This window comes from Clytia hemisphaerica, unplaced genomic scaffold (genome assembly GCF_902728285.1).
Source record: "Clytia hemisphaerica strain Z4C2 unplaced genomic scaffold, Clytia hemisphaerica genome assembly, whole genome shotgun sequence".
NCBI lineage: Eukaryota > Metazoa > Cnidaria > Hydrozoa > Leptothecata > Clytiidae > Clytia > Clytia hemisphaerica.
Genome location: NW_027103770.1, coordinates 1249880 through 1275293, shown reverse-complemented (window position 1 = coordinate 1275293; position 25414 = coordinate 1249880). Strand labels below are relative to the sequence as shown.

The 25414-nt window shown below is 36.1% G+C and overlaps 2 protein-coding genes across 2 annotated transcripts in view; one reads left to right on the top strand and one right to left on the bottom strand.

The window, feature by feature from the left end:
- Positions 1-4120: 4120 nt before the first annotated feature.
- The window catches only part of LOC136805998 (E3 ubiquitin-protein ligase rnf213-alpha-like), an 80685-nt gene continuing 59391 nt past the window's right edge, over positions 4121-25414 (top strand). Inside the window, exons 1-17 of the mRNA XM_067062580.1 lie at positions 4121-4205; positions 4979-5220; positions 6454-6479; positions 6649-6792; positions 7282-7514; positions 8426-8724; positions 9301-9584; positions 9837-10052; positions 11099-11285; positions 12201-12244; positions 12589-13042; positions 13426-13521; positions 14064-14210; positions 15340-15511; positions 15697-15999; positions 16497-16936; positions 17628-17825. Of these exons, the coding sequence (XP_066918681.1) occupies positions 4166-4205; positions 4979-5220; positions 6454-6479; positions 6649-6792; positions 7282-7514; positions 8426-8724; positions 9301-9584; positions 9837-10052; positions 11099-11285; positions 12201-12244; positions 12589-13042; positions 13426-13521; positions 14064-14210; positions 15340-15511; positions 15697-15999; positions 16497-16936; positions 17628-17825 (3525 nt within the window). The 5' untranslated portion in view covers positions 4121-4165. The remainder of the gene's footprint in view (positions 4206-4978; positions 5221-6453; positions 6480-6648; positions 6793-7281; positions 7515-8425; positions 8725-9300; positions 9585-9836; positions 10053-11098; positions 11286-12200; positions 12245-12588; positions 13043-13425; positions 13522-14063; positions 14211-15339; positions 15512-15696; positions 16000-16496; positions 16937-17627; positions 17826-25414) is intronic.
- On the bottom strand, positions 17990-25381 carry LOC136805902 (uncharacterized). Its single transcript, XM_067062477.1, has 2 exons — positions 25234-25381; positions 17990-25022 (listed from the first exon to the last, which is right to left on the bottom strand). Exon 2 carries the CDS (start codon positions 24326-24328, stop codon positions 18878-18880), a length of 5451 nt encoding a protein of 1816 aa, XP_066918578.1. The 5' UTR covers positions 24329-25022; positions 25234-25381; the 3' UTR covers positions 17990-18877.

The following is a 25414-nucleotide window of genomic DNA, read 5'->3' as shown; positions in this document are numbered from 1 at the left end:
TCTTAAATTTCATGGCCAACTTTGTTTCACGAATGTATTCTATAAAGGACTTTGCTAAATTATTGTCGTTGAGACAGGGGGTTCCAAGTCAAATTTAGTAGTTTGAAGTACCAAGCTCACTCAGTGATGCAGGGGTATTAGCAAGAATTATTAAGCATAGTTTTGGAAAATATTATTAAAGTCTTTTACATTTCACTACTTTTATAGCATATTTTCGGTACTTCTGTGGCGACCACACAAAGTCAGCTGAGGATAGTCGCAATAAGGAAACCAATAATACACTCCAGCTTGAATCTGAGGGAAAAGAAGTTAAAATAAAAAGTTTAACATAAAGTTACTGAAGATTATGTAATTTTCAAGGTTTGCTCTCAAAAATAACTATCATCAGAATTTGAAACCTGAATAAGCTAACCGATAGCCTCTAAGAATTAACTTAAATTCAAAAGCATTTTCAGTTAATGTAAACTACTTACATTATCTAGTTGATTTTGAAAAGACCGCTTCTTCCGTCTTCGTGCATGACAAATCCAACTTTGTTTGATTTTTGTTGAACTACATGATTTCGAATTCGAACGTTTGAACGTCGAAAGCTGTCCAGAAAAGAAGTCATTCCATTGTTAATTCTGCGGACGATGGGGGGGCGATGTGTTTCTATTACAATTTTATATTCTAGGGTGGGCGATCTTACGAGGTATTCAAACAGGGAGTGGGCGTTTATTAAAACTATTTTTTAAAACTTAAAGAAAGTCAATAAAGTAAAGGAAAAAAGAATATAGAATATCTTCCTTATCTCAGAGCAGGTAGGTAAAGTCTAGAAATTTTTTTGGAGATGAAGTATATTTATTATTTCAAATATAAATCTTGGGCACTACACTTTCGTCACAAAAAAACGTTTTATAGACGTTTAAAAAAATCAAGTTTAAAAATCAAGTTCAAAAACGTTTCTTAAACGTTGTTAAGCAAAACCTTTGAAAAACGTTTGGATTTTAACGTTTCAACAACGTTTTATAAACGTTATGAAATAACACGTTTTCTCTACAACGTTGAAAAAACGTTTTTAAAACGTTTTTTGGCAACGCGTTTTTTCACAACGTAATTTAAACCTAAAAAAAACGTTTTGAAAACGTTGTGTGTTGGCTGGGTACAGTCTATACAGAGTCAGGAAATATTATAGACCAGCCTGGAATTAGTGCACAGTATGCCAAATATATTCGGCGTGAGGCAGTAATTACTTTTGGCGTATCAGCAATGTGTCTGGAAACGGAGGAAAATGTATTTGGAGGCTGAAACTTTGTATGTTTATCAGAAAAAGGGTGAGGAATTCAAAAATCACAATTGCTAATTCTAATTGTAGTTCTTTCATTTTCATGTAGTTTTTTTAACTTTTTTGCTTCTTTAGCATGGGAATGTCCCAAAAAAAAGTTTTTATTTCTGCCGAAATGGATTTTCTTTTCTTTTGGGGTTTCTCCTTTCAGAAAAACTCGTTCTTTACTCATAAGTTTTTGTTTCTCCATTTCCAGATGCCCCTTGAAAATGGGTCCTACCACCTTTTTTGACTCATTTCAACCTTTTCCAAGCTATTTTCTTCAAAAACAAAATAAAACAATGCAATGTCTTCTTTTTTCAAAAAAAGATATATCTTTTGTTATTTTGATAAATATACTAAACATTTTACAAATATTTTTATATAATAATATTTTAACACCATCAAAGAATTCTCCCTCCAAATTTGAGGTCTCTAGCTACACTAGAAAAAGAGATATGCAAAATTTAAGAAGCATGACTGGAAAATTTCTTTTTTTTCTTTTTTGACACATTTTTCGAATTTTTCCAAGCTATTTTCCTAGCCTTTTTTTGACATTTTTAGTCAAATTTTTGACACTAAAATTTGAATATCTTTACAACCACTAATCCTCTGGAGGCCTATGACCCCTCATTTTCTTTCTTTTTCAAAGCTCTACAAGATAGGATAGATTTTGAAAAAAAAATTAAAACTTGAAAAATCTTCTGGAGTTGCTAGTTAAGAGGTGGGGGTGGGGGGTTTTCAAATTAGCGTCAATTTGACGTTATTTGTAGGAAGAATCGATATGTGAGTGACCCTTAAAGATACTTAAAAATAGGTGTTCAAATCATATATAATAGATCAGCTCACTTTAGCTTTATACATTTTCTTTCTTAGAAGTACCAGCAATTCAAGCTCTTTTTCTACAAATTTAAAGCAACTTTTAGGCATGAAAAGATCAAATATCTTGGGGCTTTCGGGGGCTTTGCCCCCTGATTCTGGTAATACTTTCTAAGGGTTTCCAAAAGTTTTTTGCATCATCGTTGAGAAAGGTGGAGAAGGTGAAAGTTTTGAGAAAAATGCCTTGTTTGAACTGTTGCAGCCCATCTCGATTCACAGATGATGGAATATATTTACAGGGATGTTCCACCTTGTTTAAGTGCTTTTTACATAATGGAGATACATTTCCTGATGCATAAAATCGTTTTGTGTCTCATTACAATCATTTAATACTCTTGTTTTTCGCCTTTTTTGATTGAGATTTTTTTAAATTGACATTTTAGGTTTTTGAACATAACTTTTGAACCAATGAAGTAAAATTAAAAAGGAATACACCAAATTTTAAGTTAGGCTTTCCTCTGAATGATTCCGAAACAATCGTTGAAAAATCTCTTTTCTACGGCTTAAAATATCAAATCAAAGAGGGTAACTTATTTCTGGCACACCCGGTATATAACTACAAGAAGAAAAATTATGTTTATTTTTGAATTTTGATCGGATAATAATCCTCAAGCAGAATTTTTGTACCGTAAGTTGGTCGTTGGTTGGTTGACATCCCTCATCTTATTTGGATACCCTTTTTTAAGGCTAGCAATAATCAGTATAGCCCTAACTCTTCTTGTAAAATTTATGGGAAATGTATATTTGGACTTTGTACCCAATGCTGCACACAACCACTTAAGCTAAAAAGTCTTGCCAAAGCAGGACAAAAATCAGTTTTTTGAAGTTTGCAAAAAACGCCACATAGAGGATCTTTCAAATTCAGTGTGTGAATAGAGCAGTAAAAAATACAACTTTTGTATTTTTCCTTTTTTCGCAAAAGTTTTAGCGTACTCTTCTCTTGAGAAAATTATTGGCAGATTAAAGAATTCACCCTTAAGGGAGCTTGTAGGCGTTCTCAATCCTCAGACTGCGCAAAATGGTGGAACTTAGCTGCGGCAGATCATTTCAATGGAAGTTGCTCGAATGTTTACAAGGTTCTTGACAGAAAATCCTTTGTTTCATAGTCAAATGATGAGGGTGCTGTTATTGGTTTAACTAGACAAATTTCATAGGTATGATTCCCATTGAAGAATCATATTCTGGTTTTCATCTTACTAGATTCTGTTTTAGAGCTTTTGAGCTCTGATAATGGAAGGTTCGGATTGCTGCCGGTTGTTAATTAGAGGTCAGAGAAGAGGAAAAAAATCTTTTCAGTCAGTGATACAACCTACCTTTTAATCCTATCTATAGGAAGGAAGTCAGAAATGCCATAATGCTCAAGGTTTCAATTTTTTTATATTTTAAAGCTAAATAAAAGTTAGGAATTTACAGAAAATTTCATGCGAAAAGCTCTACTATTTCATTAGTTTCACCACCAAACAGAAAAGACCCGTTTGAAGGAATAGGGTTAAGGTATCATCTAATTTCAATTTTTACTCTGAAATTGGCTACCTACTCTGCTTTTTAGACCAACCCAAGTTGTAACTTTAAAATTAGAATTTAAAACTCTACAAAGCTTAACCTTTGTAGCTTGTTGTTTATTTAGAGTTCAGTAGATTAGACAGAAATAATGTAAATAAAAAACAATAAGATATTGGGAATGGGGAAAATAATTTTCATGACATCATGCTTTTTTGTCTTCGAGCACTAAACAAAATAATAGTGCTCTTTGAACGCTTTTACTACTGTAAGCAGCTCGACTCTTGAAGGGCCGGGGCATTGGATAGGTTAACTCACTGTTCATGTTAGTCTATCGTTTCTCTGATTGTCAGGAAAAAAGTCACAACCACTCTGCATGTCAAATAATGTGAAATAATAATGTGTAATTTTCTTTAAAATTTTTCCTTCAACAGTCAAAATGTATTCTTAAAAAGTAATCTTTGATCATTTTACATAATAAAAATGAATTCTGAAAATCCATCAGAAAATGACAGTAATGATGGTAAGATTATTGTTTTTTCTTTATTGTTGAAATGCTTTATTTACAAAAAGATTCTCTCCGATTTAGTTTTTAAGGATTTTAAAATATTGTATATACCTTAAACTTATACCTTACTACTCAAGTTATTAAAAGAATTTGTGTTATGCCGGTGTTTTTTTTAGAATGTACCTGATGGACTTCTCAGAGATCTTTAAAATCATCTTTTTTGCAGTATCTTCTTTGATGTTAGGAATTTTTGGACATTTAAACTTGGACGTATTTTTCCACGAGGATATCCAGGTTGCGGAGTAATTTGGGATGAAATATTCCAGAAAATCAAGATTTTTTGATTTTTACTATAGCAATTTCTTAAAACGGTTTTATCATCTAAACTCTTCGGAAATCTATTGTTGATACCATAAATTTTCAAATTTAAATTCAAGGAGTAGAAAAGAATGAAGAATTCCACAATTTTTGATTTTGGGCAGTAAGAAAAGTTTTTTTTTTCTCAAAATAAATTGAAATATTCTTGTAAAAGTTTTCATTAAAAAGGTTGCCTCAAACAGGAGAAACCCCAAAAAGACAATTTGGTACATTATAAAAAAAACACTGACTTATAACACAAATTGGTTACCCTCACATTACTTAAGACTGTTTAGCATAATATGTTTAGGTGATTTTTGAAAACCCTGCTTTTTCCGTTGATTGATTTTGGCACTCATTCTTACTGCCTTAAATGATTATTTATAAAAGTATTATAGGGTTGTTTGTTTTATTTGATTTTTGTTTGATAGGAGGAACTGGCTCAGATCATACTCCAAATCACTCACCCAACTTCAGTGGAGCACGAAAAAAAAAGTCAAAATCAAAAAAAGGCTTTGGTTTACGTCAACAGTTGGGGAAGCTGGGAAACATTCTTAAAAATCCATTCCACTGGAAAGATAAAAGCAAAAAATTAATCCTTGACGAAACTTTTATGCATGATAACTTCAACATCTTTCTTAATCTTGACCAACTTGGAAAGGATGGAAGAGAAGTAAGGAATAGCCAGGATGAAAAGTCAAATATTGTAAGTGATTATTATTATAAAATCTTTGTCGGGTCAAGGGAAAGATTTGGCAGGGGGGTCAACATCCAGATACCAGACCCATAGCCGGGTGGTGGTGTCTTTTTTTCCTTTAAAAGTCTGAAAAGTCAAGTTGGTATTGATGGGGGTGGGTCCCCCTTTTTTTAGAAAAAAGAGTTATCCTCAGTTGGTATTGATACCAAAATAGGGGGTGGGTACCCCTTTTTTTAAATAATATGATACAGAAAGTTGGTATCCATATCAAAATGACAGCAAAACTTTCCTAATTTTTGCCCTTATAGCTAGAAAATACCCTGGATTCAATTGGATTTGTTTTAGCTTTTGAGTATAATGACTGTAAATGAGTAATAAGTTTAAATGACTTTGAAGTTTGTTTATTTTGGACTTTTTTGCTATTTTCAAGTTTTATTTTTGATCAAGCCTGAAGCAAAGCATTTTTTCTGTGATAGCATTTGGTAATGAGTGAATCTATTCTGTTCTAAAATTATGTACTAATAATAGCTTCTCCTAGTTTTTGCACATCAATTATATTCAGATAATATTGATTCAGATTGATTTTGCTAGCTTCATTGGCTTTGTTTTAATTTTATTGTCAGTTTTTAGTCATTTTCTTTTCTTTTTTTGAAGTTTCTCTTATTACCCTGTTTGTGTGGGAGGGGGTGGGTTCCCTTTAAACAGCTTTAAACTCAAATTTGTCAGATTGGTATTGGTACTAAATTAGGGGGTGGGTCCCATGATATTTTGTCAAATTCAAAAAGTTCATGTTGGTATCGATACCAAATTTAAGGGGGTGGGTCCCCCTTTTTTCTGAAAATTATGATTTTCAAGTTGGTATCGATACCAAAGTAAGGGGGTGGGTCCCCCCTTTTCCTGAAAATTATGATTTTCAAGTTGGTATCGATACCAATTTTGGGGTGGTGGTGTTAACTTAGCTCAAAAGGTCAAAAGTCAGGTTTTTGGGCTATGGGTTGGTATTATAAATGTTGACCCCCCCTGGATTTGGAGAAAAATGATTTTATTGATTTGTCCTATAGAGGCAGTTTAAATTTCTCTTTGACTTTTAAAATCTCAAACTTTAAGGATGATTTTATGTTACCATCAAAATTATGTATAAATCAAAAATTGAAAATAAAAATTCGAGCATGGATGACCTTTTTTTTCAATTTTTGTTCCTTATTATAGGCATCTGCAGCCACACCTCAAATAAGGTATGCCAATCTTCTGTTTATGAAATTTTCAAATAAGTTTTGGAATTATATTCTATTATATTATAAATTTTTGGTCTATCATAAATAACTTTCTAAAGTATTTTTTTTATTAGTTTAATTTTTGAAACATGCTTTATTTTATTACTGTCTTATTTGAATTATATTTTAGGTTTGATGATTCAGACACTATCAAGGTATATTTCATCTGCTTCAAGCATCCTATCTTTGATAAAAAAGGACTTAATGTGTTGCTGAATGTCTTTGGATTAGGTGCTGGGAGATCAAGACCAATACCAATGACAGAAACCCAACTGTAAGTAGTTATTTACAATGCTGGACAAAAGGTTGTAGACAAATTAAATTTCAGTGAAAAATGATGAGAAATAGAGCAAAATGACTCTTCGAAGTGTCTGAACGGGGATGGAAGTTAAGAAAAACACTTTTGAAGTCGTTGCATTGCTTTTGAATTACTTCTGAGGGAACCACAAGCAAAAAATCAGCGTTTTGATACTGGTGTAAGCCAGTTAATCAAGCCCTTGTGGTTTGCCCTTGTGGTTAGACTGCAGTGGGTGACTTTGAATGACTTTGAACAGCTTTGGACGGGTTGGGAAAGCACCCAGAACCTCTTGGGAACTTGTTTTTGATCGATATTGAAGTATTTTGCAAATATTGCAGAAGTCTACAAACCTTTTGTCCAGCGTTGTATCCTGAAATTACATATTGAAATATTTTCAAAATTGATGAAAGTTCCCATCATTCTGGTTATAAACCAAACTAATAATGTGTCTTTTCTTCTTCTTAGGTTCATAAATGAAGAAACTCATAAATCCTGTCTCATTCATGAACTGAGCATTTCTAAGAAGGATCTTACAGACAGGGACAATAAACTATTATACCAATATCAAATTGTTTGGTATAATCCTGAATTACAAAAAGAAGTTGTGTTTAATGAGCAGATCTATGTAGCAATGGAGCAGAGAGTAGAATCATTTTATCGTTTGTTGGAGATTAACCAAGACCATCATCTCTTAGAAAGTATGTAATTTTACTAAAAACTTTGAATTGGAAACCCACAGGGGAGGTAAAATTGAATATTTTTTGGCAGACAGCTCAGCTTTATTTGTTTCTTTCTAAAACCTCTGAAAGACAGGCAGCTTCACAAAATTTAATTCCTTTGAAATGAATACATTTAAGTGTATAATTATATGTAAATGCTTGGTCAAGTTCATCGACTATATTTGCACCACTGATTTACCTTTAGGTTTATATATATTTTTGCAGGTACTAAATTTTAGCAAATCGTTAAATTTCTTCTGAGAGACATGTTTTGCAAGTACTAAATTTTGCAATTGCCACTTTCTGCAATCTGGAGTTTTTTGCATGTACTAAGACAACTACTGCATTTTCCTCAGCACTTTGAATGTCTTTACACGAATAATTCTGTATTAGATTTTAGGATTCACTAAATTAGATATTTTTAAAGCAAAAGGGCTGAAACAAGAAAAGTTTTCTTCAAACAGTAACAAAATCCAAACAGTACTAAATTTCACAAAATTTTGCCTGAAAACTTTGGAAATTAAGTACAAGCAGAAATTTAGTATCTGCAAAAATATATAAATTTAAATCGTTGCAAAATTAAATTCTATCAAACCAACATTTTACAAATGTTGTGACTCTTTTTTTTTGATGTAAAAATTTGATAAAAATAAAAAGTAAATTTTTAAGAGCCATTTTCTGAGAATTTTTGAAAATTCCCACCTGATGGCTAGTTACGGGGTCCCGAAATTTGAGAATTTTCAGTCCAAATTTTGACAAATTGAATTAGAAAGCAATTTCAAGAAACATTAACTCGCTATTGAAGGCCTCATCTCATGATTTTTATTTTAAATACTGTAAGAAAAGACAATGTTTGCTTTTTAGATTGCAGTTTTTTTCTTTTTTTATAGATTCAATGTATTTCCAAATTGACGACTTTGTGTTGTTGCCATCAAAAGTTGATATGCTTCGTGAATCTTATTATCAAGAATACAGAAAATATCAAATGGAAAATAGAAAAGGATTGTATCTTTCTCTGCTCAAATCAAACCTTTATTATATCTCTAAAACAATCCCTTTGAAATCATTATATGAGTATTCGCTTTTCGTGAGAGGTGTTTTTGAAGGCGCTGCTCGATCAAATGTGATATCTCATGAAAACAGACCAGTAACATGGAAAACTGGTATCATTGTCAGAGAAGAAATCAGGGTAAATTTTCATGTTTTCAATGAAATTTTATCTTATGTTATAAACAGTGATTTAACTTTCCATTTCCCTATGACTTAGATTAGGGTTAGAAAACATTCAAGTAGTCAGGCGGCTGAGAAATCGGTAGCTAGTCGGTAGCTATCTAGGTTTGGGGTAAAATTAAGGCTAATCCTTGAATGATAAGTTTTGGGGAAAACTTGTCCTGATAAATACAGTATTAGCATAACTAAGTGATGATCCCCTACAACCATAACTGTAGGGAGGGAGGGTGGCAAAAAATATTTTATCCTCTCAGCTCTGACTTGAACTGGGAGTTGCGATGGCCATTATGAACATGTCATCACGCAGCTATGGGCAAAGTATACTCAGTTGGTGGAGGGCGGCCACCCAGCTATTAGAATGATTAATGATGGTTAAATCCAAATTCCTGCGAGCCAACTCTTTCCAGTCCAGATTTGGATTTGACATATCCAAACAAATGTCAAATAATTTTAATTGCATGTTAATAGACTTTAATGGATTAATCAACCCATACTGTTTTTTCCCTAAAATTCTTTATTTCTTATATTTTTGTAGGACATGCAAATTCAACTTTTGAAGACTTATGATATTCATAAATCAATTCTTCAAGGCGAAGAGAGTAGTTTTGATGAACGTGTTGGTTCATTTATTTTCATACTAAGTTCCTTATACTCATACCTACCATTGATTGAGGGTCTTGGATGTAAACAACAAATCTTGAGATATGCTTTCAATGGACTGTCCCTAGAAACACTTTACCGTGGGATGAGCATGAAAGATTATTTCGATCATGATATTTTGAATATTTTGAAACGCCAATTTCCAGAGCAAGTATTAAGGTATGTTTAGTTTTTGGTCTTCAGTCTTGGGTTATTTGAATAAGGTTAAGGTCAGTTTTAAGTATCAATCAGATTTGATCAACAGGTTTGATACTGTATTCTGTAAAGTAACATTTTTGTCTTTTATTTTTTCCCGCGCATACACAATAATGATGATGATGGTGATGATTTTTTGTCAATACCATACTCTCCTATTTGACGTTCAGTTAGATTTAGTTACTAACAATTTTCAATTTTCTTTTTTTTTTAAAGGAAAATTGGAAGTATGCTAGCTGCACTTTTGAAGAAGGGTTTGGAGCAAAACCATAGTGATCACATCAAAGATAATTGGTGCTCTGTGCTTGTTCTGTGTCATGTCATATCATTCCAACGAGAACTATTCATCGGAGATCAAACACACAAGAAGTTTTCAAAGAAAGAAGCGTTACAAGGAATAGATAAAAATGAATTTACTGATTACATCATACAGTAAGTCTGCTTTGGTAGTTCCTTCGAATCAAATTTTATGTATCTGTTTTAGGTTATGCCTTGAAAAACACAACTATCTTCCAGCATTGAAAAATTATCCAGCTAAATCAACCACAATTTACCAGGAATACTATTCTATGTATTTATTTCTCATTTAAAACAGAACTCCAAAAACATACTGTAGTCATAACTGAATTTGTTCTGTTTTTCGAAACAGTGACGTCATAATCTGAAGAGAAATTGATCTTTTTTAAAAAGAAAGGGGGCTTTTTAACTGAAGTTAAGAGAGATTTTTCATGATTTTTATTTGAGAAATCGGATTTACAACGATTATTACCAAAAATCAGGAAAAAAATGAAAATGACAAATTTGTTGAGTTCCCCTTTAAGCTAGGCGTAGCATCAGCCCAGGTTCAGCCCCTATGCAAAAAAAGACGCCACTGGAATTTTAAAAAAGAGGGGTAAAGGAGTTTGGTGCAAATTAACACAATAGAAAAATTGCCCTCTCACTTCAAAGAAATTGGGTAGTAATTACATGTCATAATTTTTTTATACATACATGTAAAGTGTGCCTCAGTGTGCCTTACAAGATCAATACCTTGTGTATAAATGTGCCTCAGTGTGTTTAGTGAATGTAAGTGTTAAAGATATGGCTCTAACCATCCCCAGCCTTCCTAGCTATCATCTAATATTCATGATATGCACCATTGCAATGTCTTCCACGGACCCAACAGCTGATTGGTTGCAAGTGACGTATTGATTGATCTTACAACCAATCAGCTATTATCCGTGATGTAATGTCAAAGACATTGCAATGGCACACATCATGACTTGGAGGTTAAACCAAGAGTTTTAAACATAATTGTAGCTCCCCCTTTTTTGGGGTTTGACACTCCTCTTTTCCAAACTCCAGAGGGGATGGTGGTATGGCTACGTTGTTAAGTTTTAATAATTTTCATTTTCTTTATAAAATAGTTTTGATAAGAGTTGACCAAAAAAAAACCATTGTGATATACTATAACCTCCTTTACCAATTTTTAATTTCAGCCTGCTCCTTGAAAATTTGAGCTCATACTCATTCTCCTTGAGAATCGATCCAGCTTTCCAAAGAGCTGTTTTGTTGCTGGCAGGTTCACACTTGGAGAATGTTGTTAACAGTGGATTGTTTTCCTTCACCAAAATTGCCAATCACATTCAAGAGTTTTTGAATACTGAACAATTAGTTCCAGAGGATGTAAGCACAAAAATTACTGTGTTCATGATATGCATCACTGCAATGACTTCACGAAATTATGCAACTTTTCTGTTTTTGTTCCACCCAATACGTCACTTTTTCTATTGTTTAAGTGACATATTGGGTGGAAAATTTTAAAAGTTCTCAGTCAAAAGACTCTCCAGTGGTGCATATCATGAATTCATGATATGCACCATTGCAGTGTCTTCGACATCGGACTATAAACCCAACAGCTGATTGGTTGTAAGTGAGTGGTGGAAAATTTTAAAAGTTCTCAGTCAAAAGACTCTCCAGTGGTGCATATCATGAATTCATGATATGCACCATTGCAGTGTCTTCGACATCGGACTATAAACCCAACTAAAACCAGTCAATACGTCACTTGCAACCAAAACCAAGTTGTTCGGTCCGTGATGTAATTATTAGAAGGCATTTCAATGGTGTATATCATAAATTTTATCTTTCAAGCAAGGCCTTCTAAAAGTCTACCTTGTAATTGTAAGGATAATTTTTGGTCTATAGTATACATACCTGACAGGTGGATAGAAGTCAGCTCCTTGGCCCTATGGCAATCTCTATGTTAAGCTGAGCTTGCATATAAAGTTAGTCTTTAAGGCCGGTCTCCATTTTTGCGCGAAATGGGCGACAGTTTTTTTCTTAAACTTTTTTGCCTGAAGAAAAAATGACGTCATATAAAAAATTTCGACCAATAGAATTGCTTCATTTTTCAACCGACCAATAACCTTACAAAAACGTCAAAAAGTTTTTGCTCACATCGCGCGAAAGTGGAGACCGGCCTTTAGGAAAAGAACATCTCTTCTTTACAGCATTTTCAAACAGCGTTTCAGGTCATAGCAACAGGTCCTACCCTGAAAGTGGTGTCAAGTATTTCTTTATGATTTTTTTACTTTCTAGCTTCAACACTTGAGTTTGTCCATTGCCCAAATACCCATGAAAATGTAAGTGATTTCACTTCTTTGTACTACTTACCATATAGCCCATTTGCATTTAGTGAAGAAAAAGAATCTCAAATAAATAGGGTTTTTTTCCAACTCCAACAAGCTACATTCTAGAGGCTTTGACATTCTATGCAAAAGTTTATTGTATAGCTGAAATCAGGAGACTTCAGAGAATCTCTCTACCAAAAATTAAGTTTTTAGCACCTTCACCTTCATTTTTCATCTTCATTAAAAAAAAAAGACAAACAAAATCTGATGATGACATGAACACTGAAAAGCCTCGAGAAAAAATTGTTCCATTAATTTTTGTTATTTATGTTTTAAACCAATACAATCATATTTAGGATCGATGACAACATAGAAGGATTTGTGAAATTGTTGAAAGTGGTTGTCGACAAGCTTCCTGTTACTCAGTTAACACGTGACTTGTATGACGCAATCATTACCAAACTCCTCACGTGGACTCGATCGAACGGTGGTGAAAACGAGGCTGGTGATGTTGACGATGAGAAAAAAGATGAAAAATCAATACCAAAGGAAACACCTGTCAACGAAGAAAAACCAACAACGCCTCCAAGTGAGGAATTCTCAGTCCAAGCTGAAGCTGGCAGTGAAAAGCCACCAATCAATGATGAGGAGAATCCATCGAATGCAGCAGGTTTACCGCAAGACGGTTCTAAGTATATCAATTCAACTTTGGAAAAAGCTTTGGCAAACATTGTTGTTTCGTTGACAGAGAATTTTGATTTGAGGATTTGGTATGATGTAGATTCTTGGTTTGTTCACTCTGGACTGAAGGTAAAAATATGGTTTGTTGTCTCGTCTCTCTTGTAAAATTCAATTTGAAACTGTTATTAAGAATCGTACTTGTTCTTTGTTAAATCCATTGAGCTTACATTCCGTACGGGATGAATTTTTCAGGCAATATGTGTGTATGTGTGTATTTTTGGTATCACCTGAAACTGGTTTTTGCTGATTGAGCTTACTTTCCGCGCGGGATGAATTTTCAAGGCGATATGCATGGGTAGTGTGGTATTTAGAATGAAAAACTTTTATGAAAACTGTATTTATATAAAGATCAAAGGAAAACTGTCTTCTTGAAAGATTTTAACTCGCAGTTTATCTAAAATTGCGTTGAAGTCCAATTTGGTGAGAGTTTTTTTCGTTGTTTTTGATTTCAGTTTTTCAATGATTTGCTGAACTTGGTCGAGCTGTGGGGACTTGGAAGTCTAATCTTTGAGATTGTTCAGAAACTGGAGAAGTCATTCAAAGCTCTGGTAAGTACTTTATTCACCAACAAATGTCAACCAACTACGATTTTAAAACAAGTGAGAAAATTTCTAAATAGGGGAAACTAAAACCTTTACACTGACAGAAATTCTGCATTGAAACTGGTCTGCAATATATTTCATATTCGACGAAGCAAAGAACTAAAGTGCTCCGCGTCTCACACATCATAATTATTATTTCAACTAGAAATTTGTACGAGTTCCAATTCCACAGTTCATTTAGAAATGATTGGAAAACCGTGAAAGTTATTACCTTTCTTTTGATATTGTGAGTTATTGAGCATGAGCAATTAACGCAAAAAGGATGGGATCGTGTAGATTTGCTACTTTTTTTAGAATCGGTACATTGTGCTATTCATGATACGATCATTGCAATGTCTTCCACGGACCCAACAGCTGATTGATTGAAAGTGACGTATTGGCTGATTTTACGTCACTTACAACCAATCAACTGTTGGGTCCGTGTTGTTATGTCAGAAGATATTGCAATGGCGCATGTCATGAATTAAAGGATCCTTTTTCTTTTTCAGCGCAATAATGCACATGGTGATTACAAATTGGTGGGCTTGAATACCGACAACTATCGACCAGAGGTTACGTTCATGATGGAACCTTTCATTGCAGATGCCACACTGGCTTTCTTTAAAGCTTTCTTTGTCCTCGATATCAATAATATAGTAAGAAGTGATCACTGTTTTTCCGTCTCAGTGAAGTATATAAAAAAGCTATTCCGCCTTAGATTTTAAGAAAAACCCACTAAAGTTTTGAAAATCTTGGCTAATTTGATGTGTTAGAAATGAAAAACTTGGCTCGTATACTGAGTAAAAAAGAATCTTCACTAGGAGCTAGTGTGTCATGAATTCGACCTTACTTTTTATAGCTTTGATCCCTCATGGCTTGGCAGCAGGTTTTAGGTGCCCCCTAAGAATTCAGGTGACCCCTTAGATTTAGGTAACCCCTGGTTGCCAAATATTTTAGGTGACCCCTAACCCAAAAATCCTTTTCAAACAATCAAACAAATACAACAGTTAGTTTAGCTTATTGCTAAATAGAATAAATAAGAAGCATTTTCATATTAGGCTCCCCGGAAGCTTAGTGACACCGCGTGGGCCAATCATGGTTTGCTCTGAGGGGGAAAATTTTGAAAAGCTCTAGATTGCTTGAAAATGCACTCAAAACATGCACTTATAAGACAATTATGACAAATTAAAAAAGAAAAACTTTGCATTTTGCAAAATAACCATTTTTGAAAAAAATATACGGGGCATAGCCCCGTCTTGCCCTCCCCCCCTTAGTTGCTACGGCACTGCAGATAATTGTGTTTTAACTTTTTTTAATTTGTCAAGTTAGTTAAATTTGCCATACAAATATTAACTGCAGATAATTATTAGATACCCCTCTCACGCCAGGGGGGGGGGTTCCAGCCATGTCTCTTAATGGTGTTTTAACTTTTTTTAATTTGTCAAGTTGGTTAAATTTGCCATACAAATATTAACTGGGGAGAGAGTTTTCATTCCTCGTGAAAAGATCTCTCTTGGGTTTGATCCAAGTGGGTACTAGCAAGGTTGGAGATTTGGGTATGTGCAGACCAGACCCTTAGAGAAACTAAATTTTGACGAACAGTTTACTCATAAAGAGACTATTTTCGAAAAAATTGCTTAAACTTAGAGAGACTTTTTTTATTGTCGTGCTTTCTGTACCTCTCTAGAGACCCCCAAAACGGTGAAAATTCCAACCCATATAATTTTAGAGTTAAATATGATTTTAAAATATATTTATATTTTCTTTCCATTGTTTCTTCTCCAGACCAAACACAGTGAAACGGACAAGAATATTTTATACATGCAAATGTCAGGACGAAATTGTCATGTTGTTGTCACCTCATTTCTCGAAGAATGGGTCAAACTGGAAACGCTGGAACAGAAAACCCATTATCTGTTGTTTTGGCCTTCAATGGCTGCTTTTGTTGAATTTACATGTAAGTTTATTAAAGAAGAACATTGCAGAACATGTTCTTATTTCGTGGTCCTTTGAAAAAAAAAAAATCAAACCACATCATCTCTCATCGGCCAACTGTGTTTAATGACTGGCCATAAAACTTATTCGAGTTAAGAAGTTCGAGTTAAAGAGACTCCACTGTATTATTCCCTTTAAAAACTTTAGGGAACACAAATGATGCAGGCCAAGAGGTTGGACCTTTCAGGAATGTTCGTTACGAAATCTTAATCACACTAGACGAACTGGAAAAGAAATTGATCACTTTCGAACTTCCTTTATTGTTGTTGAAATCTATCAAACGAAAGAAAGAGGCATTTATCGCTATCTTTATGATGGTGAAGGGAGGTGCTGGAAGAACCACCATCGATCAATTAGAAAGGAACCTTCAACGTCTCAAAGAGTTTGATGAAGCTTCTGATATCCTCAAATTTTTCAATGACACCATGAAGAAAGCTGGTAGCAGGATCAGTAAGAAATTCCTTTTCAAACCTCTGTTCTTATAATGATGATTTATTACAAATAAAGAGCTTCATCTTACCGATCTCCTCTAGAACCCCATTGTCGGTTAGGGGATTGGTTTCCAGTTTATTCCGGCCAATTTTCAATAATGCGAGTAAAAGACCAAAATTCTGACCTCGATAGACATGAACCTAGTTCCTTTCTGAGTGAGGCTAAGCGAGGCTTATACTGTTTGATGGACGTTTAAAGTAATTACCCTAATCGAGTCATTGCCCATATTAACTTCATTAAAACGGTTTACTTAAGGCCGGTCTCCACATTCGCGCGAAACCAATTCCATTGTTCAAAATTGACGTAAAAAGTTGCTTTATCTTTTTTTTTGTTCTTGCGAAACTTTTTTATGACGTAATCTTTTCTTCAGGCAAAAAAGGTTGAGAAAAAAACTGTCGCCCATTTCGCGCGAAAGTGGAGACCGGCCTTTAATCGTCCCATCTTCTTTATTCTAGTTGACACAAGACCACTGGAGGGGTTGCTAGCACAAGCTTCAGATGGTGATTTAACATTCGCTGAATTGGAGATCAAAGCTCCTGGTGATGCATGGAAATATTACAACGTCAATTCCACAGATGTCATTGTCAATTTCTTCAAATTACGTCTGGGTGATTCAAAGATCTTTGCTAGAAGTTGGGAGCTGTTCTTGAGAGATTACACCAGTATTGATTCCTTAGCTAAGGTTGATCCAATTGTTGATTTGCTGTTGACTCCTACGTTGCAAAATTTGAAGGATTTTATGATGTCGTTGGACCAAGGAAAAGCTGATGTTGCCATGATTGATCTGTATTTGAACTGGCCTGTCACCAAAGCATTGAATGAAGCGGGTGAAGAAACAACAGAAACGAAATCTGTGAATCACTTCACACCCAACCAGTTGCAAGAGGAATTATTGGTATGGTACTCATTAATCTTTGGTTCTCTGTATCTCTCAAGGGCCCTTTGCATCTAGACTAAAAGTATTCCTTATCGGCCAAAACTTAGTCGGCCTTAATTATTAGTCGGCCCTAATTTTAGTCACCTCGTCAAAATTTAGTCACTAAGGGCCGCCTAAGCGGTTCTATTTACAGTTAATTTGGCCCAAACTTTTAGTCGGCTCAAATTTTTTGTCGGTCCTAATTTTAGTCACCAAGCCAAAATTTAGTCACTTAGGGCCGACTAAGTTTTGGCCGATAAGGTAGTCTGAATCGAAGACCTCTACAAAACCACTAGTGGTATACTCCTCTTTAAGGAGCACGAATCCGTTAGTGGATGCTAGCAGCCTAGACTAAGTAACGTTCTGCTACGGTGCACAAAATCGTGGTTTCAATCCTCGGTCTGGTCATACTTGGTAAAAATGGTACTTGATGCCTCTCTGATTGACTCTAGCAGTAATTAAAGAGAATAATCAAAAGTAATGGAGCAATCCAAGGATATAAAATGGTGCCCTCCCCTACCTTTAGGCAGACAGCTATCGAAATAGGAGTCTTACTTACTTATTATACCTTGTTGGTTATAAGATATAGTTCAACAGTGCTGAGTTTATAATCTCGGGAACACTTATGTAAAAAAACCTTTTTAACGTAACGTCCATATTTTGTTTTAAGGTGTTGTACCGCTATTTCGGTCTCAAAGAGAATGTCAACCACGAGAAGAAAGACAAATTCATTCGAAAGCTGACCACCAATTGTTTCTGTTACCTTCGAGTAAAATCACTTGCCAAAGCGTACAAGAATGTGTTGCAAATCAAAGAAGCCCTTCAATTGACTGGTGACTTTACAAACATCGAAACTTTAGATCAAATGGTAGGAACTCCCCGCTTATTGTATTCTGTACCAGAGTATTCTGTATCTCACGTTTATCGCTTCGTACACTCATTGTCTGTTTGATAAAGAAATTCCCGTACGGAGAACTCTGCAATGATGTTGCGGCAGCAAACTTATGAACCACAGTAAATTACTCGTTCTCGTCTGATAAACTGATATCTTTCAAGAAAGGCTAAAATAAAAGTACAAAAACTGAATTTAGAAAAATATACTTGAAACAAAGTAGAAAAATACAAAGACTATGTGAGTGTGTGTAAACTAAGTCAAGAATATAGAAGGCTAGGGCTAAGGCTAAATGAATATGTATGCAAAATAATTTAATAGCTATGTACAAGCACAAATGAAGTCAAAAATATATTAAGTATAAATAAATAAATACTTACTAAGCAAGATGTGTAAATATGCTAGGAAGCCAGCATGTATCAAGGTGTGTTACCATAAAATCAAAACATAATTTTTTGTCCAACTTTGAACTAGTGAATTTCACTTTATTCACCACTTGATGTCTTTACTTGACAACATTTGTAACACAACTGATCATGTAACATCAAAGCTCTTTTATACATCTCTCATTCCTATTCCTAATTATAAACCAATTATAAACCAATTATATGTAAACAATAGACAAAAGAAAATATAAAGAAGTGTGCATGTCTATACACTAGAGGCATGACACATCAAATAATAAGGCTGAATTTATACTATAAGCTATAACTTAAGGCCCCAGACAGACAAGAGAAATGACAAAAAGTGTAAAACACAGAACTTACACAAAATACCTCAAAACAAAGAAATATCCTGAAAGGAGCCAAAATCAACAAAACTGTGCCTCAGCTGTAACATCTGGCTCCCCTCAAGATGTGCTGAAAACATCTTGAAAAATAAAAACAAAAAAAATGTAAAAAAAAAACAAAGAAAAAATTCCACAAAAGTCTACACTGAAGGACTCAAATATTTTATTTGTTTTTTTTTTAAATATACTAAAAATATCATGGCTCCCTCGGCTGGGAATACAACAATCAATCAAACCATTAATCACATTCAACCAATACCACAAGTTTGTTCACTGGGCGAACATATTCAGTTTTGTTAAGTCTAATAGTAACAGATCGAACAACACCATCATCACTTTCATGTGCTCTCGTAACGACAGCTCGTTTCCATTCGTTTCGATAGGAATCATCTTTAAGAAGGACAACATCACCTTCTTTCATGTTTCGTTTCGAGTTGGTCCACTTGGAACGACTTTGAAGATGACTAAGGAACTCCCTTCTCCATTTCGACCAGAATTCGTTAGAAAGATGCTGGACTCGCCGCCAGCGTCGGCGACAGTAGATGTCTGCACGTTGGAATATTCCAGGTGGTGGTGAAATAACATTGGATTTCATGGTTAACAGGTTGATAGGTGACAATATGTTGGGACATTCTGGGTCAGCAAGTCCATCAGTTGTGAGGGGTCGAGAATTGATAATTCCCTCAACTTCAACTAAGAATGTACGAAACGACTCATCATTCAACGAATGACCATGGGTTAACATTAAACCATTCAAAATTGCTCGTGCTGACCGAATGAGACGTTCCCACACACCGCCAAAGTTACTTCCATATGGCGGGTTATGGATCCAATTGATGACGAAATCTGTCCCATAACGAAGGAGATTGTCTTTGATTTTATCTGTATCCATTTCTTGGAGGGCTTTCTGCAATTCGTTGTTAGCACCAACAAAGTTTGTGCCATTATCACAGCGGATGGTACGAACTGAACCACGACGACAAATGAAACGTCTCAAGCAGAGGAGGAAAGAATCAGTATCCATGGAACATACGCTTTCGAAGTGAACAGCTCTGCTGTTGAGACATGTGAAAATGATGCCATAACGCTTGAGGTCTGAACGACGTTCACGAATTATAAATGGGCCAAACATATCAAGACCACAATACGTGAATGGAGGTGAAGGTTCCAATCGATCCTTTGGAAGATCAGCCATCTTTGGTGTTGAGCTTTTTCCTCGAAGGATACGACATGGAACACATTTCATAAGGATGTATCGAACGAGGGAGTTCCCATTGATAATCCAAAAACCACACCTTCGTGCTTCATGAAGAGTTGAGGTACGTCCAGCATGATGTAAGTTCTGATGTAGATGCTCGATGATGAGGTTGGTGGTTATACATTTCCTTGGGAGAATAATTGGATGCTTGCTTTCAAATGGTATATCAGCATTGCGGATACGTCCACCAACTCGAAGAAGATTGTTGCTGTCAAGAAATGGCGACAAATTAATCAATTGGCTGCTCTTCTTCAGGGAATTCATTTGATTGGATTCCAATGTTGCAATTTCTTCTTGGTATGCTCTGCACTGAGCAAGTCGAATTATGACACGTTCTGCTCGTTCAAGGTCTTCTACCATGATGATTAATTTGGGTAACTTCAACTTGTAACGCCAGTTGAGCATGGTTGCAACGATTCGTTTCATCTTGTGCCACTTTGATGTATGTTGTTCCAAGGTTGATAGGATGTGCTCTGTTATGGTCATCACAGCATTGCATTTAATTCTTTTGACTTCTTTGTCATCGTTTTCAATTTTCAATTTGGTTGGTTGTACTGGCCATTCTTCAATTGGCTTGTAGAGGAACTCTGGTCCATGGATCCAACGTTTGTCTTTTGCTGTGTTGTTGAACTTCAATCCTCTTGTGGTGTCGTCTGAAGGATTTTCCTTGGATGGTACGTAAAGCCATTGATCAAGTGCACTATTTTCTCGGATGAACTTGATACGATTGGAAACAAATAAATGAAAACGTTTAACCTCATTGCTGATGTATGCCAACACAACTTGTGAATCTGTCCAAAAGTATTCGTTTGTGATGAGGATATCAAGCTCGTTATGGAGTGAGTTGGCAATCTTTACTGATAATACTGCAGCTGTTAATTCTAATCGTGGAATGGTTGGTCGTTTTGGAGGGGCGACTCTTGATTTGGACATCACCAACTTGATGGATATGTTTCCAGTAGTGTTGATAAGTCTGATGTATGATGCTTGGCCATATGCATCACAAGACGCATCTGAGAAATGGTGTAGTGATGAATCGATAATCTGGCCAAATCCACTTGGATGGAAGCATCGGTCGATGATAACTTTTTCCAGCAGTTTGATTTCCTTCTTCCACTGTTCCCACTGTTGACTTTGCATTGGCGACAGTGGATCATCCCAACCCTTCTCCACGCAGATCTGCTGGAGAAGCTTCTTTCCTTCAAGTAGATAGGGTGAAACGATACCAAGTGGGTCATAAATGGAGCTAATGGTTGACAGGACTCCTCTTCTGGTTGCTGGTCTTTCCTTCAGTTCGATTTTGAAGAAAAATTTGTCAGATTCTGGATCCCAGTTCATTCCAAGTGCACGTTCCTCTGGGATGGGATTTGATGACATATCCAAATTCTTCAGGCGTTTTGACTTCTCTTCCTCTGGGATGGTTGCTAGGACATTTCGATCATTTGAATGGAATTTCGTTAATCTAAATCCACCAGCATTTGACATGTTGACAATGTTTGGAATTGTGACGATAGCTTCTTGGGTGCTTGGAAACGACTTTAACATGTCGTCAACATAGAAATTACGAATCAGGGTGTTAGAAGCGTCTTCGCCAAATTGATCTTTGTACAACTTGGCAGTTTCTCGTAGTGCATAATTGGCACAGCTGGGTGAAGATGTTGCTCCTTGAAGATGGACACACATTTGATAATCGACAAGTTCGTTTGATAAGTCACAATCTGGCCAGCCAACAAAACGAAGATAGTCGTGATATTCCTCTTCGACACGCACTTGGTGAAACATCGTCTCTATGTCTGCCATCACTGCAATTGGTCCTTGGCGAAATCTTGTCAAAACACCAATCAGCTGGTTCGTCATGTCTGGTCCTTGAAGTAACTCTTTGTTGAGACAGTAATTGTGACATTCTGCACTGCAGTCAAAGACGATTCTGACTTTGTCCGGCTTTTTAGGGTGGTACACAGCAAAGTGAGGAATGTACCAGGTTCGGTTTGGTGTTGGAGCCTTATCTGAAATTTTGACATGTCCTCTGTCAATGAGTGATTTCATGAAGTTGGTGTAATCGTCTAACAGCTTGGAATTGTTGATCATCTTTTTCTTGAACCAGTAGGCTCGTTGTAGGACCTGTGAGCGGTTGTTTGGGACGATCTTGTCTGGATTACGTAATGGAAGAGGCAAGTGGAATCTGTTGTTGATATGCTTGCCTGAGCTCACGATCTTTAGAAATCTTTCATCGTCGATGGATAAACCCATTCGGTTGGCTACTTCATGAAAATCAAGATTGTACATAGCGAGCATACCTTCTCTGATGGATACATCTTTGATGGTCTCCTTGAAGTTGAAGTAATGACTTGAATCTTCGGACTTCACGTTTACCCGATTGCAACTGATCTGGCGTTGATAGGTTTGACTTCCCATTGGGCCAGTGACGCACCAACCAAGTTTTGTTTTGGTTGCATAAGGACCACCATCTTGACTTCGAATGACGCACAAGGGTTCCAATGCACGAGGACAATTTGATCCAATGAGAATACCAACGTTCGAATTTCTTCTATCAGGTGGTAGATGCTGAAGGATTGGATGTAGGTACTTCCAGGATGCCAACTTTGAAGCTGTTGGCACATCATCAGGCTCAACTGGTATGGCAGAACGACTGTATGACTTTGGCAAGTGGATGATGACATTGTTGCTTTCAATTGGTGAGACTTTCAGACCAGTGATTGATTTGCAAGCTTGATAGGATTTGCCATTGACTGTTTGGATTTCCAGGCACGTGTTTGATCCTTTGATGCCAAGCTCTTTGATGAGTTCATCACTGACAAATGTTCCTTGTGACCCATTGTCCAGAAGAGCAAGCGTTGTAACTGATTTATTGGGTACGTCGGGGTGATTGACTTTCACCATAACAATACAGAGACCAACATCGTTTGATTGGTTGACAAATGCAGATGTCACAGGAGGTGAGGGTCTAACGTCTGGTCGTTGTCTAACTTCTGGGCGTGGTCTGACTTCAGGGGTTTGTTGATCGTCATTTGATGATGGCTTGTCTTGATGAAGGCATGTTGGATGCGGTTGGTTGCATACAGTGCATCTCTTTGGCTTCTTGCAGGTCTTGCCCAAGTGAGAATCGGTAACTGGTTCGAGACAACGGAAGCACAAACGACTCTTGAATACAAGGTTCTTTTTCTCTGAAGGATTAAGCTTGTTGAATTTGAAGCACTTCTCGAGGATGTGATTTTTCTTTCCACAGCAGACGCAAACAACTTCTTTGGTTCCGGTACCAAATGATCTTGCCCTCGGATTACGCTTTGGTGGATCTCGGTTGTTGTCCTTGTATGCCTCAGTGATTGCATCTCTGGAGAAAAGTGGGTCGCTGATGATTTCGGTTTCTTCATGGAATCGTTTGATGAAGTCTGTGATGGTTGCTTCCCTCTTCATTTCTTTGCGAATTTGATATGCTTTACGACCCCATCTGTCTTGAAGGTATGATGGAAGCTTGGATTGCAATAATTGGAGCAGTTCGATACTTCCATCTGATTCTCGTCCAATTGCACGCATGGATGACTGGTACTTGATGAGGAAGTTTTCAAAACTGATGAAGGATGCAACATCATTGGGTTTCAACTTCTTCCAAGATGTCAGTTGTCTTCTGTATTCAGCATTGACAATGTAGGGATTACCATATCTTTCAGTCAGTAAGTCCTTAGCACGTTGGTAGCACTCACTTGATGGGAGGTATATGCAGGATTCGACAAGCTCTTTTGCGGCTCCATCAACATGACTCATCAAGTGTTGTAGTCTGGTCTTCCCATCAGGAACTTTCTTTTCGACAGCCTCCTCAAATGATGTGATGAAAAATGGAAAATCCATGGCGTTTCCACTGAATCTTTCAATGACGACATTAGGAGCCCGCATCTCATTGACGATTGATGCAAGATCTTGTGATGAGGTTGATGACTTCACTTCAGTGCGTTTCGGTATGGTGAACAAGGTCTTTTGTTCGGATGGCGAGGGATGCACTTGGCTGATGTTATGGACAGTTGATGTCACTAATGTTGCTGGATCCCAACCGTATGTGTTTGGATGAGATGATTGTAATGTAGCTTTAGGTACTGTGGAACTGTAAAGCATTTGAGGTGCTGATGGTTGAGTGGACGACAACACTTCAGAGTTTGACAGTATCGGATAAGTCGGACCGTTTGGGTAAGCAAAGTCTTGGTTGTGATAGATTGAAGACATTATACATGTCGTTGGTATGAAGGGCAATGGTGAATTATTGCTGGTTTGAGGGTCGGTAGTACTTGGCAGGATCGGAGGATCATCTTCTTCTGGGATAGGGCTGTCGTGGTATTTGATTGACGTACGTTCTAATGAACGAGAATTGGTTCTGCTTTGGTAGATTTTTGAGAGCTTCATCCATACCACCTTGGTCATCAGATTCTAGCCCAGATTCGTAGGCTTGGAGTCGAGCTCGAGACTTTGCGATCTTTGCCTCTCGCTGTAGTTGATCATATTCAAGTTTCTTCTTGTCAAGATTTTGTTGATATTCATTGTCGACCGTGAGTGCTGCTAACCTGGCGCGTTCATCGGCAGCTTTGGCTGATAGGGAAGATTTACTTGACTTGGATGATCTGGATTTACTTTTGGAAGATCTTGATTTGGATTTGGTGGATTCAGCTCTTCTTGAGTGCGTCCACTGCTTGAATAGCTCACTAATGGCTGTTACTTCTTCCTCTACTTTGAATGCATCTTTAATGAATGATGGTTTGTCCTCTTCAGAAAGAAGAACTTCACACTTTCCATGCGAAACTTGAAATCTACGATACAAGTCCAAAAACAAATCGTGTTCTCCTGATGCTCTATCGATATCATATTCTTCACTGTTGATAATGGTATCGATAACGTTCAATTGAGTGTATAGGTGACCTCTATCATCTTTGCGTTGTGATAGAAGCTTCTGTAAATGAAGTGCTTGACCTTTCTCAGTCATCTTGATTAGCCTTCCTTTGCTTGAAAACATGCGACGGGCCTTCCAACATACGATCTTGCTTACTGTTGCGGCAGCAAACTTATGAACCACAGTAAATTACTCGTTCTCGTCTGATAAACTGATATCTTTCAAGAAAGGCTAAAATAAAAGTACAAAAACTGAATTTAGAAAAATATACTTGAAACAAAATAGAAAAATACAAAGACTATGTGAGTGTGTGTAAACTAAGTCAAGAATATAGAAGGCTAGGGCTAAGGCTAAATGAATATGTATGCAAAATAATTTAATAGCTATGCACAAGCACAAATGAAGTCAAAAATATATTAAGTATAAATAAATAAATACTTACTAAGCAAGATGTGTAAATATGCTAGGAAGCCAGCATGTATCAAGGTGTGTTACCATAAAATCAAAACATAATTTTTTGTCCAACTTTGAACTAGTGAATTTCACTTTATTCACCACTTGATGTCTTTACTTGACAACATTTGTAACACAACTGATCATGTAACATCAAAGCTCTTTTATAC